The 20847-nt window shown below is 38.5% G+C and overlaps 1 protein-coding gene across 1 annotated transcript in view; it reads right to left on the reverse strand.

Moving 5' to 3' along the window:
* LOC136841984 (uncharacterized) overlaps positions 1–20372 on the reverse strand; it is a 41129-nt gene extending 20757 nt beyond the window's left edge. Inside the window, exons 1-6 of the mRNA XM_067109388.1 lie at positions 20288–20372; positions 17086–17156; positions 16884–16995; positions 15032–15160; positions 14542–14637; positions 12367–12429 (exon numbers count right to left, since the gene is read on the reverse strand). Of these exons, the coding sequence (XP_066965489.1) occupies positions 12367–12429; positions 14542–14637; positions 15032–15160; positions 16884–16995; positions 17086–17156; positions 20288–20372 (556 nt within the window). The remainder of the gene's footprint in view (positions 1–12366; positions 12430–14541; positions 14638–15031; positions 15161–16883; positions 16996–17085; positions 17157–20287) is intronic.
* Positions 20373–20847: the final 475 nt, after the last annotated feature.

A 20847-nucleotide genomic window follows, 5' to 3' on the forward strand; every position in this document is an offset into this window, starting at 1 on the left:
TGCTCTTCTCCAATGCCCAGTTAGTGTTTTAAGGAGCTGGGTGCAGTCTTCAACCTTCCTGCAGTGCATGGGACAGTCCGGAGCATTTCTCTCCTGAGCGTATTTCTGTTGGACACCAGTATTTGGCTCCCAAGTGCCCAGCAATCCTTCTCGGGCACCCTTTGTCTTTGTTCAAGTGCCCTTCTCTTCATGAGCGTCCACCTCCAGCTCCTGAGTGTCCGCTGCCAGTTTCTGACCACTCAGCGCCAGTTGCCAAGTGCCAAACGCCCGCTTCCGAGTGCCTGGTGCCAGCTGCCAAGGGCCCAGTGCCAGTTCCCGAGCACCGGGCGCTAACTCTTCAGTATCAATTTCCTTCTCAGAGTGCCAAGTGCCCGTTTCCAACCGTGAGTCTCTAACCTGTGCAGCTCTCCTTCAGTATTTGCAGGTGAGCTTTCCTATTATTTTTGGCTCCAGCTAGCCCTGGTCTTGCCTCCCTATGCCCCTCCTGTGAGGAGCCATCCATATGACAGACCTAGGTTCCCCACAATGGTGCTTTCCTCATCTTCTAGGAAGGCACTTAGGGAGATGTAAGTGTTGGTTTTCTGCTAAGAGGGAGCGAGGTAAGGCTTCCTTCGTCTTCCTTCCTTGCTCTTAATCTGTTGGAGGTTTCTTTCTTACGCCACCAGGGAAACTCCCTCTTCCCGACGCATGGCGTTTTTGTTGGTGAAAATTGTTTTTCTTCAGCAGAACTTGACCTCCTTGTCAAAAATCTCTTTTGAGTTGTTTGAAGCTTCAGTTTCTTGGACTGGATGGTGAGAGTGCTAGCCAAGAGGATTGAAGATTGCAATGATTTAGTTGGAGACTTTGCCTTGGACTGGCTAAGAGTCCTTGTGCAGACAAGACCATCAGGGATGGCTCTCTTGAACTTCACTTTGGGGGTTTTGAAGAAAAGAGTTTTTTTGGTGCTCCCTTTCCACTAAAGTAGTCACTCAGGCCCGGAAGTCGGACCTCCATAATAGAAGTTGACTTAGGATCTTCTAGTGCAGTCTTCCAAACGCCCCCAAGGATTTGTCCGCTTTTGTTCCTAAGACGGTTTCTCCTCTCCAGCAACATCTCGTTTGTGGGAGTAAGCCCAAGTCCAGTCTAGGACCCACTCCATTGTCCGCTTCTTGGCCAGAACTATGAAGAGGAGCTCAAGTCCTTGCCCAAGAAATGAGGAAGAAGTCCTCTGTGCACAAGTAGGAGCCAGTCTTCTCGAGTTTTGAGAGAAGTGGAGTATAAGAGGGACAGAACAATGGCTTGCCAAGGTTCTGAGGTAGGGCTTCTCCATTCTGTTCATGGAGAGCCCCCCCTTTAGTCCCTTCTCTCATCATTTTGACAGCCTATTCAAGAGGCTTGGGAAACTTCGGCTCTTTTGGAGGAGGTCTCCTCTCTCCTACAAAAGGAAGTCATAGAAGAAGTCGAGGACATCAACTTGGAGGGCTTCTACTACCATCTGTTTATGGTCCCAAATTCATTGGTGTTTGGAGACCAGTCCTCAGTGTAAGCGCCGTCAATCTCTCCATCAGGCAGACGAAGTTCAGATGGAGACAAACCAGTCAGTCCTTTCATCCATTCTCCAGGGTGATTGGATGATAACCTTGGATATACAGGACATGCTTCCACTTCCGCATCCATCTGGACTCCAGGAAGTATCTAAGGTTCATCTTCTAGGACACTCTCTCAGGCACCCCTGTTAGTTTCTAAATACCTTTTTCCTCTCAAGAGCGCCCGGCGCCAGCTAAATCTTCCAGTTTCGGGCTCTTTGCTTTGGCCTCTCTACGGCACCTCAACTGTTCACTCAAGTCTCCACTCCTCTAGCAAAATGATTTCATTGAGGAAAAGTGCTCAAAGGACTTGAACTTCTCCTCTTTCAGGAACTGGGAATTATCATCTACTTTCAGAAGTCCCAGTTGGCCCCGTCGCAAGAGTTTCTGTATTTGGGGATGAGTCTCAACTCTTGGACATTTCAGGCTTTTCCATCTGCAAAGAGAATTGCCAGCTGCCTTCAGACAGTCCACTAGTTTCTAGCTCCTTCCTCTTGCTCGGCCCATCAGTGGATGAGCCTGCTGGGGACTCTGTCGTCTATCAAGACGTTCATCAAGTCTGGCAAACTTGTCATAAGAGTTTGGAATTCTTCCTCAAGGCCAACTGGGATAGGGAAACAGCCTGAGATCAAGTTGGACCAGCATCTGGCGGTCTGAACGCAAACTTTCGGAAGGAAAACCCTTCATCCTCTGAGCCCAGACCTAGACTTCTATTCAGACTCCTCAGTTCTAGGTTGGGGAGTCCTCTTGGGGAACTGGGATGTTTCTGGGACATAGTCGCCAGAAGAACAGAACCTTCACATCATCATCAAAGAACGGAAAGCAATTCACTTAGGGCTTCAGTGCTTCTCGACCCTAGTTCACAACAAGACTGTGGTAGTCCAATCAGACAGTACCACAGCCCTAATGTTCATACGAGAGTGAGACAGCACTCACTCATTTTCTCTCTGCCAGACAGCAAGAGTCCTTCTACTGTGGACAGATAAGATTAGGTGAGTCTAGTCACTTGATTTATTCAGGGCAAACTAAATATTGTGGTGGGCGAACTGAGCCTTCAAAAAGTAGGTCCTTCTCAGCGAGTGGGCCTTGGATCCCCTGTTCTATCGGAATCTGCGATACTATGGGGCAGGCCGACATTGGACCTGTTTGCCACCTCAAGAAACCATCGCCTTCCTCTTTTGTTCTCAGGCCCTGGACCCTCTAGCATGGGCAACAGACGCCATACTGCAAGATTGATCACTTGGACCACTACACCTTTCTGCCCTTCAACATGGCCAGGGAAGTGCTGAATAAGTCTTGTACTCATCCCAACGTTACAGTGACTTTCATAGCCCCGTTCTGGCCCATGAAAGAATGTTTCCAAGACCTGCTATGGTTGTGGGTGGGCTTTCCGAGACTCCTAACCCCTAAAAACCATGTCTGCTCTGACAACCTCGCTTTAAGAGATACCAAACGGTTGTCGCTCTTGCCCTGACAGGCTTCAGCTGTCCAGAAGCTTGTCAGAGCATAAGGGATTTCAAGATGCGCTGCAAAGGCTATTGCAAGATGCAGGATTTCCTAGCTGTCTTCCAGGCAAAGTTGGCGATTTTCCAAATCTGGTGTCTCAGACTCAACATCTCTTCTCCTGAGATGTCTGTGACCCAATTTGTCCTGCTAGGGCTTTAAGGCATTACATACCTGAGCAGGACTGAGAAGATCAGAGGACCATCCTGTAACCTCTGGTGCTCTGTCAAGAAACTGTCTCACCCTCTGACTAAGAACGCATTGTCCTTCTTCGTGAAGGACTTAATTTCTGAGGCGCACTTTCAGATTCAGGAGGACATTTTGTCTACTTTTAAAGTGAAAGGTCATGACTGCAGGGCAGTCTCTACCTTATTAGCTTTCAGGCACATTTGTCCCTCACTTCCATTCTGCAGTCTGCGTACTGAAAGTGCGAACCGATCTCAGTATTTGAAAGAAGTTGAAACAGTGTTTGAAAATTACGTTTCCTTGGGGCCATTATAAGTGGCTGTCATAGTATCGGGGGAGGAAGCATAGGAATCTCATTTTCTCTTACTATCTCTTCGCCTTGAAGTAGGGTGTCGAATTCTTACTTCTCCTCTTACTTCCTCGTTAATGAACACCATATTCTTTGGAAGCTTGAATTTCAAGTCAGTGGCCCCAGTGGGCTTGTCCCTATGAGTAGGTTTGATTGTCTGAATACAGTAATAATAATCTTTAATAGCTATGCAAACCCAGAAGTCTAGCAGTTGCAACACCTCATTTGTACAGCGGGCTAGAGGTGTGGGGTCTTCCTTCTTTAGCTCCTACCTGACAAAGATGACATTCCAGAGTTAGGCAAACTTACCGATTAGTTCAGAGTACCCAGATTCCTCCCATCAGTGGGTAGGTCTATGTAAAGAATGAAGGTTAGTCTGTTAGTAGGAACATATAGCAAATATTAGAAGTAATTTTCATTTTTTCTAACATACAACACCTAAAGTTATTTACATTTACTGCCCATCTTAGTCACCCCTTTCATCTGGCACCTGGGCCGGAAGGCAAAGTGGATTGCTGATCGACAGGTGGCCAGGGCTTCCTCTTGCCTGTTGATAGTTACCTACCATGTCAGTAAGTCTGAACAGCCATTTCCAGCTCGTGCTCGAAGCTAAATTCAATGTAAAGAACTTCAAGTCTGTATAATATTTTTTAGACTATTCTGGAGATTACATAAAAGTGTAGTTGGCAGCTCACAAGGGCAGCAATGAATATGGACATCTTTTAAGTCACTTTCATAAGGGACCGACTTTCTAACCGATTCATGGAAATTAATGTTTACTTTTATATTAAATGTAACATCCCAAGTCCCTACTATATTTTTACACAAATATATAGATTGTTTATGAATTCAGTGAAGAAGGAAAATGTCTTTTCAGATAAAAAAGAGAACTACGATGTAATTGGATGATAATATAGCAAGCAACGAAAAGTAAGAAAATCCTACACCGTTGCCTCAAGGAAGCATTGGTCATCTGCATTTTCGTTAGATTTCTCTAAATATTGTTTGACCCCATCATCTGACAATAGCTCATAAACAAAATATCATCACTTTATGCACCTCTGATCCAAATGGTGGTGACATCTGGTGGTAAAGTAGGGTGCAACATCATGGCTAGCTAGCAGGACTGCTACAGTGAAACAAAATTTTATGTTGCCAATATTTTTATTATTGCAAATGACAGAATAAAGAAACGACAGGTACTCTGAAGAGTAAAAGAATTACATTGTAAAATTTGTGCATGAAAACCCAAACATTTCAGTAGTTCAGAAATCTTTCTATGAGAAAAATAAAAAAGTTGAAGGTGAAATTCGTCCCCTAAATAACGAAATACATTACAGAAATTAGGTCGCTAGAGTCGACTGAAGAAAGAATTTAGAAAAATTATAAGCATCTGAAGCTTTAGAGGACTGGAGACTCTACAGCAAAACGAACGGAGTTTCCAATTTTTGTTTGATCTTACTGGTATATCCTAGGCTACATATAGACTTATCTCCAATAGGCTACACATAGACCTATGCCCACAAATTACTTATATCACAAGTTTTCCTTATCACTCAAACTTCTTTCAGTGCACAGCTTTATTGCATAATATAAAAAATAACTTCATTATATTACCAGAGTTGTATCCATGTCTGTAAACTGGAAAAATAATCTGTAATGATGTTAACCAGCTTTAACACAAAACACTGACAAGCGAACGATAGACTACACTATTTATTCACTAGATGTTTCATTTTACTGGCCTTCCTTTAACTGCACTTTCATTTCATATCAGAAAAATTTACTCTTTTATTGTAACCCGATTTATTCATTCTATATAAGTATCGTTCCAATGCCTTTAATAAGAGAATAAGTGTAGGCTAGCCTTTCATACTATATGTGTCATAAACACACAAAGGATGACTGGAACTCTTTGAGATTTCAAACTTTTGTGCTATAAGTTATTTGTCAAAATGATCTTGTAACTGCCCTATCAAAGGTATTACATTGATTTGTATTCTCAAGTAAATGTCACATAAATGTGCAAAGTATTCTGGAAAGAAAACTGCAGTACCATTGCCATAGATCAGCTGAAATTTCCTGCCTTTCAGCTAATGTTGCAGTAGCTATTCTTTTCGCCTACTCCAGACAGCACGGACAACACAACACGATTTTATGTTATTTTGAATATTACCTTCCTCCTGTAATTTGCATGCAAGAAATTTGTAAAATACCTTTTATTTCCTCATGCTCAGCCAGATGTTGTTTGATTGACCTAAAGTGAGATGTGCATAAGTATTTAAAGCCCATCATTCATTTCTGTTTGAACTGCTTAGACTATCTGATATAGATTCGTCTTTCGTGTGCTTTTAAAGTTATATGTAATCGGTACGTTTATGATCTATATAGGTGTGAGGATTATAAGCAATCAGGAGTATTATTGAAGAAATAGTTTGCAAATTTATCACAGTAAGCCTACGATAGCGTAAACAATGATTTCAACCAGTCACAAGCTAGCAGGTTGCAGATGTAATGAACCAGACTAGATTTTAAAGGAAACTTTTTCCTTTGAAGGCCCCTTTGAAAGAGGAATTATATAATGAACATACCTGAAAACTTTAACTTCCCCAAAGCTGCTCTTTACAAAAAAAAAAAAAAAGTAAAATTGACTGTTTTATCACAGTTATTTTCAGGAGCATTTGTATGTATTTAGAGGTTTGGTTGACAAGCTTTTTATACACGTGAAAAACTTTTGGGTGTAGTTACTAGGATACATTTGGAAATTTAAAGCTGATACAGTATTTAGTAGAATAGAAAGCAAGAACAATACTTTTATTCTGAAAGGAAAACTTGCCACTTTAAAGCATTAAAAACTAAGAACATTTTAACAATATTAACCAATGAGCCAGTGGGCTTAATTGTTACTAACCAAGGAGACGATTTCTCGTAGTTATCACACAATTAGTAAACCAACCCTACAAATTCTTTGGCAAAAGCATAGTACCAAATAATTAAAAACCCACCAAACACTGTTCTTAACAGATGTACAATATCCACTAAACATTGTTCTTAACAGACTTACAATGCCTCATGCAATACATAGGAAAGAAAATCAGCCACCATAATGTTGCCATCAGTTAAAAAATTATAAATATTCCTGTCATCAGAGATGTTTATCTGATGAAGCATTTATCTAGAGAATATAATAACTTCAAGCCAAAATTATGAAAAAAAATGCCAAAGATCAGGTCCAAATGCTGTATTTAACTATTCTTTCCTTCTTGACTCTTGGAGCATCATTCCATACTGACTTTCATCAAAACTTGCAGCAGTAGTTTACTCCTTCTACGGGAGGTGCCTGAAATAAAACATATTTAGGTAAGAAAAAAAATTTATGTGATGTCCTATTGATGTTAATACTGAAATAATCCTTCAGCTGTAGCCTTCCATCAAAGAATAAAACTTGGAAGGCTGCGGAAAACAAAAGGTAGTTATCTGGAGTATACAGTTTATTATCCAGAGAGAATGTTGCTCTCAAGAAGCTGTTGAGCAGCATAAGTCATCAGAGAAAGGGGCTGTTCTTATGCTTGAGTCATACTGCTATCTAAAACACAGTGACACCTCATCTTATGTCATTTCGTTGCCACCATTTTCGACTTCACTGCATTTTTGTGAAAAATGATTGGGAAAAATAAAAATTGACTGACGTAATTTCAGGAACACAAATATTGGAAAACCATAAAAATACATATTAAAACAGGTTTTGAAATCACAAAAACAAACATTAACATAATGTACATTATTATAATGTACAGAAAGAAACCAGTAAAAGCTTAAAAATATGGTTTTACAGTAGTCTCTCCCATATCTGGATTAATACGTCGAAGATAAGTCAGGTAATGGTAATTTCCGGATATGATTACAAAGAATCTATGGATGTGAATCAGCAACTTCATACCCTTACTCTCCTTACCTTGCCAACACCACATAACCATTTAAACTAAGTATGCTTATAAACAACACATTTAGTCTGCTGATAGGCAACACAGAATACACTGTATACTACTGTACACATAAAAAAGTGTAAAATAATTAACACTGAAATTCTCTCTCTCTCTTATGCGTAATATGCTGCAATTGCTTACTTTGGCTGAACTTGAATTTTTTTTTTATAAAGAACAACCCACAGAAAGAAAGTGAAAGGCAAGCAAGCACACAGCAACATGGTACATACATGTATATATGCACAGGCACATATACGTGTATACAGTATATGAGGTGTGTTCAAAAAGTATCTGACCTTCATTCATAAAATACTCGTATTCAGATGCAACAAACTTACACTAAACTCCTTCAAAGTAGTCCCCTTGGGGTGCCACACACTTCTTCCAATGGTTCTACCACTTTTGGAAGCAGTGCTGGAGTTCCTCTTTTGAGATGTGTGCAGCTGGTCCATTGCATGTCTTCTCTGGACTGAAATCTGGACTCTTTCAGAGGCATTTTCAGCTTGGGGGAAAGCCAGAAGTCACACCCACAAACTTAAATTGCTCAGCTTTCTTTCTCTCTCTCTCTCTCTCTCTAATTGGCAGTTCCATCATGAGAATGCACCCACCAATTCTTCACATTTGATACAGAGTTTTCTGGCCAAACGCAACACATCTATGCTTCATCAGGCTTCCTACTCTCCTGACATGGCTCTGTGTGACTTCTGGTTTTTCTCCAAGCTGGAAATGCTCCTGAAAGGGACCAGATTTCAGTCCAGAGAAGACATCATGCAGAATGCGATGGACCAGCTGCACACCATCCCAAAAGAGGCATTCCAGTGCTGCTTCCGACAGTGGTAGAACCATTGGGAGAAGTGTGTGGCAACCCAAGGGGACTACTTTGAAGGAGTTTAGTGTAAGATTGTTGTATCTGAATACAAGTATTTTTTATGAATAAAGGTCGGATACTATTTGAACACACCTCGTATACTTGCTGATTTTCTATTGAACAAGTAGCTATCATTTCGTACTGTATTTTGGCACCTCATCATTAAAAATCTAATAAACCTTTCAATCAGATCTGATTACGTGTGTGTGCAGGTCTTTTCAAAGATGTATCACTATAGTATTATGTATGGCTTACAAAAATGTTTGAAATCTTTACACCTGAAGAACCACATAAGCAATTCAATAGTTCGAAAATCATTGTTAGAAAACTTGGATAAATATATAATGCACTATATTTACTTAATAACACAATGATATTCATTACTCTCCATGGTTAAGGGATATTAAGGGATATTAACTTTGGCATGTATTGAATATCGAGTTCATACTTTGAACACAAGTAACAAAGCGACCAAGGTATGAACGTCAACCTATGATAAGATTTAGAGAGAGAGAGAGAGAGATGCAAAACTGCAATTTTTATTACCTTGGAAACATTTACAGTCCACATTTGACTCGATTACAAGAGATTTTAAGCTATCACAGAGAGAGAGACTTACAGCTACTATGCAGTTTTTAAATGGTTACAGCTGAATGAACAGCAAATGCTACCTAACTGCATTATCATGTCTTGAACTCATATGGACATGTAATACCTGTTGCCCCCAAATGTGATGTAACTTGAAAATTACAAATGAACGAAAAGTGAACAGGAACTAAATGCTATACCTAGTCTATTGTTTGTGCCATACGGGCAGACGATACTCTCAAGTAGTTGTGCCCTTCTGTCAGCAGTCTTATTAATGCCTGCCTGTTTAATACACTCTCTCTCTCTCTCTCTCTCTCTCTCTCTCTCTCTCTCTCTCTCTCTCTCTCTCTCTCTCTCTCTCTCTCTAACACTGTGTTATGCGTGATTATTTTATGAAAATTTAGTATCCTCCAATATACAGTACAGTAAAATAGACATACATCATTGGTTGAAACCTTAGGTAAACAGACAATGCAATATGTTTAATGACAAACAATTATATAAATCATACGAGTATTTCATTAAAAGATATTAAGTTGTCATAAAATAATCTTGGCTTGCCTTGGCCAACTTTTCCCCACAATACTCACCCTGTAAGGGACTGCATGGCGGTCCTATGGGCACATGTGCGTGTGAATCAGCCATCGGACAAAACGAGATCCCAGAGCATCCCGCTGTCTCTCTCTCCCTCCCGTGTGTCAGTGGCGATTGCTCAACGGAACGCAACTTCTACCATACAGTATTCCTGTCTATTTCTCACTTAACCATTGTTGTCTCGATTCATGTACGATCACCACCACTTGCACTGCCATGCAAGCATTCCGATCATGTACTCAGTGTTCCACTGAATCTTCTGTATCAAATTGTATGAATGTTCCTGTTTGTGAAGACGACAAACATCTCACCATTTCACACATATTACGCTACTGCATTGTATTTATTAATCTGTCTCGAATCTCATGCAACTGTCCATATGTGGAATTTCCTGGCTTTTCCATTGATATATGTTTTATCATTGTACATTTATTATGTCTCTCACAATCGCCATCTGTTTGTCTGTCGACAAGCACAGATGTCCGAAACATAATCTCTGTTTTGTCTTGTCTGTGTAGAAGCTACACTGCAGCTTGCACCAGCAAATAACAACCTCGAAGATTCTGTACATGTATTCAGTAAAGAACCAGTAATAAACTAGACACCACCCAGCCAGTACTGTATGTCATTCAATACCTTTCCTTACACTGGTGACCCCAGAGTGACCTGACGGAGCCAGTGGTAGACGTCCGACCCACGATAATGACCCACGTGCCAACGAATCCTTCGCTGCCTCCTCGACTCAGCCTCCCGCCATTCCCAAGCCTACAGTAGATGTCCGACCCTCCGAGATGACCCACCCCACCACCGGAGCCCTGGACGGCTCCTCCAGGCAGCCTGACACCGCCCCAAACTTGTATCAGACGAGCTGACCAACGAAGGACCAGCCGACGTCATCCTTCAACCTGCTGCCATCCCCCTCGAGCTGGCCACCGAAGGATCAGCCGACGTCATCCTTCAACCCGCTACCATCCTCCTCGGGTTCCTGCTGGCCAGCGTCATCCTGACCGGCGTTGTCCTTCAGCCCGCTGCCTGCCCAAAGCCCATGCCCTTTGTGCCCGTTTGATATTGTCAGTAAGACGATTTTTGCTATCAGGGCCTTGCTTGGGGTGGGGGGCAGTATTGTAAGGGACCGCATGGTGGTCCTATGGGCACGCATGCGTGTGAGTCAGTCACTGGACAAAACAAGACCTCAGAGCATCCAGCTCTCTCTCTCTCTCTCTCTCTCCCTCCCGTGCGTCAGCGGCGATCACTCGAAGGAACGCAACTTCTACCATACAGTATTCATGTCTATTTCTCTCTAACCATTGTTGTCTCGATTAATGTACGATCACCACTACTTGCATTGCCATGCAAGCATTCCGATCATGAACTCATAATGTTCCACTGAATCTTCTGTATCAAACTGTATGCATGTTCCTGTTTGTGAAGATGACAAATGTCTCGCCATTTCACATACATTACGCTACTGCATTGTATTTATTAATCTGTCTCGAATCTCATGCAAATGTCCATATGTGGAATTTCCTGGCCTTTCCACTGATATATGTTTTATCATTGTATGTTTACTTTAATCTGTTTTGTCTTGTCTGCGTGTAGAAGCTACATTGTGGCTCGCACCAGCAAATAACAACCTCGAAGATTCTGTACATGTATTCAGTAAAGAACCAGTAATAAACTAGACAACACCCAGCCAGTATGTCACTCAATACCTTTCCTTACAAGCCTCTCAAAAGGTGTACGAAATGATGTTGAAGTGATGGTGCTTTCAAGCCAACAAACACTGTGAAAGCTCTCAAGAAGCCCAAACACCTGCCTACCCCTCCCTACCCATCCTGTATGGGCCTCCTTTCCACCCAAAAAATTGTTTTCCCAGCCTCTCACCCACCAAAATAACCCTTTCTCAGACAACTTATATCTGGAAACAGTGTTACCAGCACTTCTTGCTGCCCTAACAGCATTTCCAACAATCATAGCATGGTTTTTTTAAATTTTACATATATATATATAGGCTAATTATATATATATATATATATATATATATATATATATATATATATATATATATATATATATATATATATATATATATAGATAGATAGATAGATAGAGAAAATGGATGTACCTGAATATATGAGTAACTTGAAGAGATTTCACACTTAGCTGTAAGCCATATATTTTTAAGGGTAATGTTGTGAGATGTTTTTGAAATGGTATTAAAGTGTTGTAGATGATAGTTTAAGGTATATTCTGTGTAGGATGGTAGTTTAAGGTATACATTTGGTGTTTGAACTATTAAAGTAAACTGTTATAAATGTTTTTAAAGGGGGTCGTTGGTGTTTGAACTATCTGAATAGCCAGTTATAAGCATTTTTAGAGGGGGATGTCAAGTATTCGTGGATTTTAGCTATTTGCTGGGGGTTGTGGTCCCTATCCCCCATGAATACTGGGAGCTGACTGTGTATATATATATACACACACTGTATAGTTGGGGCCCTCTGATAGTGTCAAGTGTTGGATAATTGATGGAAAACCAGCTTTCGTAGGTAAGTCCTACATTTATTAAATACATTGCCTAAAACCTGCAATTATCTGGAATTCTAATGAATTACTTTTCTAATTCTGTATACTCTTTCTTGAAGTTATTAAGAAATCTACAGCAAATTTAACTTTGTTGTATGTGGTAATATGGGACAAACAGACCATTTTGTTTAATACCAAACTCACCTTTATCAGCAGGAGACCCTGGTTTAGTTATCGGTGTTGCTGAACTAGTGTCATCAACAGGATCTTGGAACAAAAAGCAAGTGTAAAGACTATTGCAGATTTTGCAAAAAATAGCAGAGAAATATGGAAATCAATTTCCATCATTTTATGCAATTTTACATCATTAACAACAAAAATGAAAAGGTATAACAGTAGAATTAAAAATCAGCACTATTGTAAAAAATGTTAGCACATATAAAATAATAAACAGTATTGTAATGTAAAGAGTAAATTAATTTAAAAGATTAAAATACAGCGATAAAAGTATTTTTCTAGTTCATGATTAAACTGTACTGTGGATAATATACAGGACACTGTTTTGTCATACAAATACAAAAATCAATAAAAAGTGAAATCATATACAGTAACAACAAATGTTAATATATATAAAATATTATACAGTATATTAAGGTACAGTATACAGTCGTTTAAAAATATTGTATTACATACATTAGGATCGGCTGTGACACAGTTGGCAGTCTCTGCAAATGTGGTGTTATCGTGTATATTATTTGTAGTGTCTTATTTGTGTAGAATTTGTGTTTATTAATGATTCCTTTGGCTCCAAAGAACGTTCCTAGTGCTAATGCTACTAAACATAATACCATATTGTTGGAACATAAGATGACTGTGAGAAGTAAGTCCTATAATCAAAATGCCATAACAATCAAACCCACTGCATTTTAATGCATTGAGACAGTAGACTGTGAACAGTACTGTACACCAACCAAAACAATTCAATCAACTCATAAATGTGCATCTTTATATTATAGTTTATTTTTTCAGAATTTTAATAGTTAAAATTGGGTTCATCTTTAAGGTCAAAACATCTTCCATGTTGGGAAAAATGGTAATTACAATATGCTGAACAAAAATATATATATATATATATATATATATATATATATATATATATATATATATATATATATATATATATATATATATATATATATATATATATATATATGTTTCATAATTCGTCATGCCAGTGTTCTACAGACAGATATCCTTCCTAACTCCAACCCTCCCAATCTGTTTGGGCTTGAGACTGACCTAAGTAACCTGGCTTTCCCAACCATACTCTCAGATGACCAGACTGAACTGAGTCAGTAACTGATATATGTGTGTGTGTGTGGAGCCAGACTGCTTTACCATGATATATGCAATAAAAAGTTTGAGAACTTATTGGAGTCCATGAATTTCAAAATATATTAGACCATCTTTACTGCTTGAGCTTGGAAGGGGGTTAACATGTGTATATTATTATTTTTATTGATATTATTACAAACAAGCTACAATTTTAGTTGGAACGAGGCTCCTTCAAGCCTAATGTCCCCTATACAGAAAGTAGCCCAGTACAGAAAAAGAATAATTGTGAAGTGAAGACTAATATTAGGATAGGAATATAAGATTTAAGCCTAAGGTCAAGAGTTAGGACCTATTAGGTCATTCAGTGCTGAAATGAAAACTGAGAGTAGAGGTTTGAAAGGTGTAACAGGAGGAAAACATCGCAGTTGCACTACGAAGCAATTGTAAGGACAGGGCAGAAGGTAAGATGGAAAAGAGGGAATACAAGCTAAACAAAACTGCTGTAAAATACACCTGACTACATATTTCATTAAAGAAGAGAAGACCATTGTGAAGAATAATGATTAGAAATCCTGCATGTGAAACCGATTGTAGGATTTCTTTTAAAGACATAGCTAAGTTGTGCCCTCAAAATGGGGCATAGGAAGAATACGGATGATTTTTTGGTTCAGTTGAAAAGGCTTTGCTCCTTAAAATTTGTAAAAATCAGCCCCCGTTGTCCTATGTCTTTACAACTGAAATTTAATTTTTCGTAAATACGAAGTTGATTTCTTGTTTTCTAGCAGTCACATGGACAAATTATATAAAATTTCTTGAATTAACCTTTGATTTTCAACTTATTTAGTTTCCATATGTCTATTTTTTTTAATAAATGCCTTTTCTTTAATACCTGAAAGTACCTTAAATACAATTTAAAGTGTTACTCTTCTATTACTTCATCTGGAACGTAGTTGTTGAGGGATTCTCCCTAAAATCTTGTGATTTTGTTACGTAGAGCAATATGGGGCGTACATGTCCTTTCATCTAATGCAGTACCAGACTCACCTGTATTCTCAGAAGACCCTGGCTCAGTCATCTCTGTCACTTTAGTAGTGACACTGAAAGGCTCTTGGAACAAAATCTCTGGTATAACATCAGTATCTGCAGAGAAATTAAGCATGTGTTTAGACCAGGATCTGGAAGCAGTTTAAATTATATGGGGAGACAGATAATTAATAATCAAGAGTAAAATCTTTAGTCCACTGTTTGTATGGAATATGAAATACAAAACAAAATTGCTGTTTCATGGCTAGCATTTCCTTTTCCCATTTTCAAAGATCTCTTCCTAAAAAGCATAGGCAGTCAGGGATGCAAATAAACATGGAGGAACCAAAAAAAAATGTATATTAAAAATTATCCAACTATAGATGTTTAGGGAAAAAATGCAAATTTTTTATGTTTAAAAATGTCCCTTCACATTGCATTGAGGTATATTCAGAGCCATGCATTCAACATCACAGTGTCATGACTATCAAGTAAAAGATAACGTCATTACCAGTGGTTTTGTTCTGTACATCTGAGATGTCTACCACGGATGCTTGAACTTCGCCCAGCCAATTTTCAACAACATTTGCGTTGCCAGATGTATTTTGGTAGATGGAGCACGTATCAAATACGCAGTTGTCTGAAAATTGAGGTAAATGGTCGATATTTTCTTAACAACTTATAAGGTTTCAGCAACTATCTATTCACAGTTTTTATCTATAAAACTACTTGTCGTGTCTCAGAAATCCTTAGCATATGAAATTACTGTTTACGGATGAAATACTTTCTTCAGAATTAATGATTACACTCTCTCTCTCTCTCTCTCTCTCTCTCTCTCTCTCTCTCTCTCTCTCTCTCTCTCTCTCTCTCTCATTTACCAAAATAACCGGAATGTTAAGCCTGCGTCAAATTCCAAATATATTTTAATCCAAAACAACAGTCGCCCCTATTTATATAGAGTTGCAGGTGAGAGGTGTACTTTATTCCATTGCATTCAGCCTTTAAGGCATGTTTGTAGTGACAGTGTCTTACACTCGGCAATATCACTGATGCTCAAGGACGACGTCAACATGGCTTCCTTTATATAACATGCACTCAAAGTAATCAGACTTTAGAATAAACCAAGCCTATAAATTCCCTATTAGTTTTAGGATACCGGCTTACAGGTGAACCAAGTACAGAATTTACATGGTACTTCCATATACTTGCATACAAGTGGAACCAACCTTTATGTGTGATTTTTGTAAGAAAGTTTGTTTCACTACACTTCACTTTCAACTAGGTCCTGGTATGATTACATTCTAGTACTTTTCACTAGCTTGAAGATATTTTCATATGCCTAGTTGGGTTTTAGATTGAAACTGTGGTGTAGTGAAACAAAATTTCTTAACAAATCGTATTTAAAGGTTGGTTACATCTGTATGCAATGAATGCAAGGATATGGAAGTGCCGTGTAAGTTTTATACTTTGTTCGCCTGAGAGCCGTTACCTTACAACTAATAGGGAATTTACAAGCAATGCTTCTCAATCAAGTTTCCTCTTAACTGGGTCAATTCCAAAAAAAATATTGTTTATACAGATAACATGGTTCATTGCTATAATTTGAGCCAACATCATTCTTGTTCTCTTTCTTCCTTGATGCTTCACTGAACATTGCCATTGTGATTTGCTTCATAATATGGAACTACTAAATCAATGACCCAATAGAAAGTGTTATGCTTCACCTCTTATTGATTCAAATAAATGTTTTTTTGTAGTTTGGTAAGTGCACATTCTAAAAATTTATTTGAATCAGTTCTGCATTACTTTCTCTTCAGAAATTTTTTGACTGTGATCTTCATTGTTGCTGGAGTTGTTATTAAACCTTTCCCGTTTTAAGATATCTGATTAATATTACTCTCCATACAGCCTGTACAGTATACCATTGTTCCTTCGTGTTCTCAGAGCAGATGAATTAAACAGTTTTACCCATCACCAACTTTTATGCTTACAGAAAATTTATACGAAAGCAAACAAACTACTCCAAAACTATTTGCAGTTCTTTAAAGGTATAATTGTCTTTCACTGTTTCTACTAAGTACACTTTTACCAGCAGTCACCTGCCTGTCTTCTTTGTCCAGACAGCAACATCGGGAACTGATCTAAAAAAAAACTTCAGTTCAACAGACCTTGAATTTCTGTCGTTCCCTCAATTTTAGCAATGATTCTTTACTACCACTATGCTTTGGTGGACCCACACAATAGTTATCAGAATATTCTCTCTCTCTCTCTCTCTCTCTCTCTCTCTCTCTCTCTCTCTCTCTCTCTCTCTCTCTCTCTCTCTCTCTCTCTCTCTCTCTGCTTTGAAAAGAATGAAAACCAACCAATCAGAACACTGATCATCTCCTGAGGTAGAATTCCTGATTCCACAACAGTTTGATTACACTGACTGCGTAGTCTGTCTTCAACCTCTTTTTCCAAGGTGCAATTCCTAACCTGTGGATTGAAAATGAAGTGTTCAGTACAGCGGTGTATGTATAAGATAACTGTCTTTCAATTCCATTACAATACAGGAACCTCACTTACCTCATTTCTTTTCATTCTTCCCACTGTTAGCTGAGGAGTTGTACCATGAAGGCCCCCTTGGCACAAGTGACCTGCAAGTAAAATTTTAAGATTTTTCTTTCATTGAATTTTTAAGCTGTAATTAATTCATTAAGGGACAATATTAAGATAATAGAGTAAATTGATTTAGAGATCTTTAAGCTGGCCCACTTAACATTATATGAGAAGAAACAGGTCTTTTCAAAAACATAAATATTAATTTCCTCAAGACACCACACCACTCAAGGCTACTCACTAATTAAGTTAACTTTAAAAATGAACTCATTCTGCAATATCATTACACTGTTAAGTTATTGGCAATCAACTACAAGCACTAATTCATTCCAGAAGTTTTCCCTACCTCCCAAGAGTCTGGAAACACTACTCCCGTAGGATATTGTTCTAATGCAGCAATAGTTCCATCTCTTTTGGTGAAGTCATTATCGACATTTCCATCGAAGTAGCCACAGAGACCATATAATTTCCCGTGGAATTCAGGTGATCCCCAGACTGATAAAGACGAACCACACTTCTCCACCTGAAAAGTTTTGCCATTGACCTGATTCGACTGCCATTTTCCGTAAGAAAAGTTTAACAACTTTCACTTACATTCTTACCCCAACAAAGACAAATTTTACTGAATGAAATAGCAGTTTACAACAGTAATTTTACACTTACTTGCATCAGCACAAATAGCTACATAAAAGCTACTTTATTCTCATGACTCTGTTTCAGGTTATTACACTGAATAATGTTTACTTATTTCTAATCTGCCACTGCTATGCAGTAAGGGTTTTCCCTGCAGAGACAAAATATAAAATCCTGATTATAATTGCTATTAGTACGGTATATCTTTCATGATACTTACTACTGTATAATGAAGGTAAATAAAATTCTCTTATTCAATATTACTTCTGGCTGATTCATAGCTTTCAGTAATCAAAGCCAGAGTCAGCTCTTAATCATATCACAAACGATCAAAAACGATAAAAGAAAGGCAACACAGATTTTTAAAGTCTTCCACAAGTCGTAAATGAAGAAAAATCCATAGGGTACTAACAGCTATTTGACTGGAACCAAGAAGGCGAATACATCCGTAGCCATACCTCCAGGCTAACACTTGGTGCTCAGTTGCACCTTCCTTCACAAACCTTGGTATGTGATCCAGAATCTCGTACAATACCCCGTTAACCAAAACCTGCAGGCATGTGATATATTGACATAAAGTTACGATACATTCATAATAAAAGTAAATTTTAAAATTCCCATTAAATTCTTCAAAGCCCAATTAATTTGTTTCTCTAATATATATATATATATATATATATATATATATATATATATATATATATATATATATATATATATATATATATATATATATATATATATATATATACATACATACATACATACATACATATATATACACACATACAGTGGACCCCACCTATTCCGGTTCCAGATTCACAGTTTTGCCTATTTGCGGATTTTTCTGTGTAACGTGTATACACATTTGCGGAATATACACATTTGCGGAAAATTCACCTATTAGCAGTACTTTTCATAGAAAAATATTCACTAATTACAGGCAGTCTCCTGGTTATTGGCAGGGGTTGTGTTCACTGATAACCAGAAATTGGCGCCTCTGTTAGGTATGTATCGGCGCCAGTATCCGATTATCGACACCGATACGTGGAAATCAGTGCATATCGGCGCTGAAAATCTCCGATTTTTGTTGCTAGACAAGCGCTGTAAAATCAGATCGCCAATAACCGAGTCCCCCGATAACCAGGGACTGCCTACTGTATATTCATATAATTTTCCTGAGTAAATGCACTTTTGGGACAAAACTATTTAAGTACTCAAGTATAAGGATTTTTAGAGGGGTATTCAAGTATTTGTGGATTTTGGCTATTCATTGGGGGGTTGTGGTACACATCCCCGCAAATACAGGCATTTGTATATATAAATAAATTATATATTTATATATATATGTATATATATATATTATATATAATGTATAACTGAATCACAAAAATATGGAACCTGATGAATATATATTGTAATTAAAGACAAAATCCACAAAGGAAAGAGAAACACTGGAGTGCTGCGAGGCCTTTCAATTGTCGTTGTTTACTTAGCTAAGTAAAGGACGACAGTCGAAAGGCCTTGTAGCGCTCCGTTGTTTCTCTTTCCTTCGTGGATTTTGTCTATATATATATATATGTGTGTGTATGTGTGTGGTTATCGGCGGGGGTTCTGTTTCGAGGGTGTGATGATAACTGAAAATCGTGCCAACCAAAAATCGGCAATTTTCAGCGCTTTTTTGGCGATTTTTGGGGCTTTTCAGCACCGAAAAGCCCCAATTTTCGGTTATCAGTGCCTCTGTTATGTATGTATCTGTGCCAATGCTCCCAATTAACTGCACCAATAAGTGGAAATCCACGAGTTTTGTTGCCGAAAATTGCAGATTTTCGTCACTAAACAAGCCCCGTAAAACCGGATTGCCGTTAACCGAGCCTGGCGTTAACCAGGGACTGCCTGTATATATATATACAGTAATCCTTAAATTATCCTGAATTAATATAGCCAAGGGCTTGTCAGATATGGGGAAAATCCGGATAATGAAGATTAAATAAATCTAGGGGTGTGCAAGGGCATCTCCCTACCCTTCCTCACCTAAAATTGTCAATACTGCACAGTGGTCAACTCTTAATATTCTTATAAACAACAACCACCACACTTTAAACTGAAAAATTTATGCAAAAAGCAATTATCTACCTTGTTTTACATATTTTTAACAAAATAAACTCCATAAATACACTTAAAAACAAAAAAGCAACCCCCCCCTTTTTTTCCTCGTACACAGCATGTAGTTCAGTAGGCTACACGTTTTTAATTTACTAAGAAATACAGTGTATTATTCACATAAAAAGTAAACCCCTTTTTGTCTTGCATGCAATGCAATATGATAATTCAAAAAATAACAATTCTAATAACACTATAAGAATACTTTTTACTCTCTTACTTAGCTGTGTACGCTGACTTTCTTGCTTAAGATGGCCAGACATTGGAAAAACTTGTGAGGATGTTTACTAGTCCTCCTATTTTTCCTCCTCCTCCTCCACGGGCTTGACTTTTGCCATGACCTTGCGGGCTTTACTCCGGGCCGTCTTCTTACCAAATTCCATCTCATATTTCTTCAGCTTGTCCTGTGAATCCTTAATATCATGCAGGGTTGACCGGGCAATGTCGTATTCCTCCATTATATGTGACCGGGTCCAATTGCTCCATCCTCTCAACAATTTCCAATTTTTGTTTGAGGGTCAGCACCTTCCTTACCCTCTTAGGACTAGGTGGGGCTATACATGCAATAAGCAGCACAACACAAGCATGATTTGCAATGCTGGAAGCACTGCTAAAAATACCATGTGCTACATAATATATATGCATATCGAATACAAGCCCAATCTCAATCAGTTCAAAAGCGCGACTGAACAACCACAAACTTGAAGAGGGAAAACAGTCTTTGTTACCAAGTGCACTGAAGCTTAGAGATGTAGCCAGTTAGCATACGTTATGTTTATGATGCTTGGACTATCAGCCATTCAAAACTATAAAACAACAGTGACATAGTGCCTGTCCACCCACGCACCTCCTACTATTCGTTCCTAAACTGATGACGTACCCATATCAGCCAATAACAAGCGATAAGCCGTGTGACGTTTCATGACATCTTAA

The sequence above is a fragment of the Macrobrachium rosenbergii genome, chromosome 9 (genome assembly GCF_040412425.1).
Source record: "Macrobrachium rosenbergii isolate ZJJX-2024 chromosome 9, ASM4041242v1, whole genome shotgun sequence".
Taxonomy (NCBI): Eukaryota; Metazoa; Arthropoda; class Malacostraca; order Decapoda; family Palaemonidae; genus Macrobrachium; species Macrobrachium rosenbergii.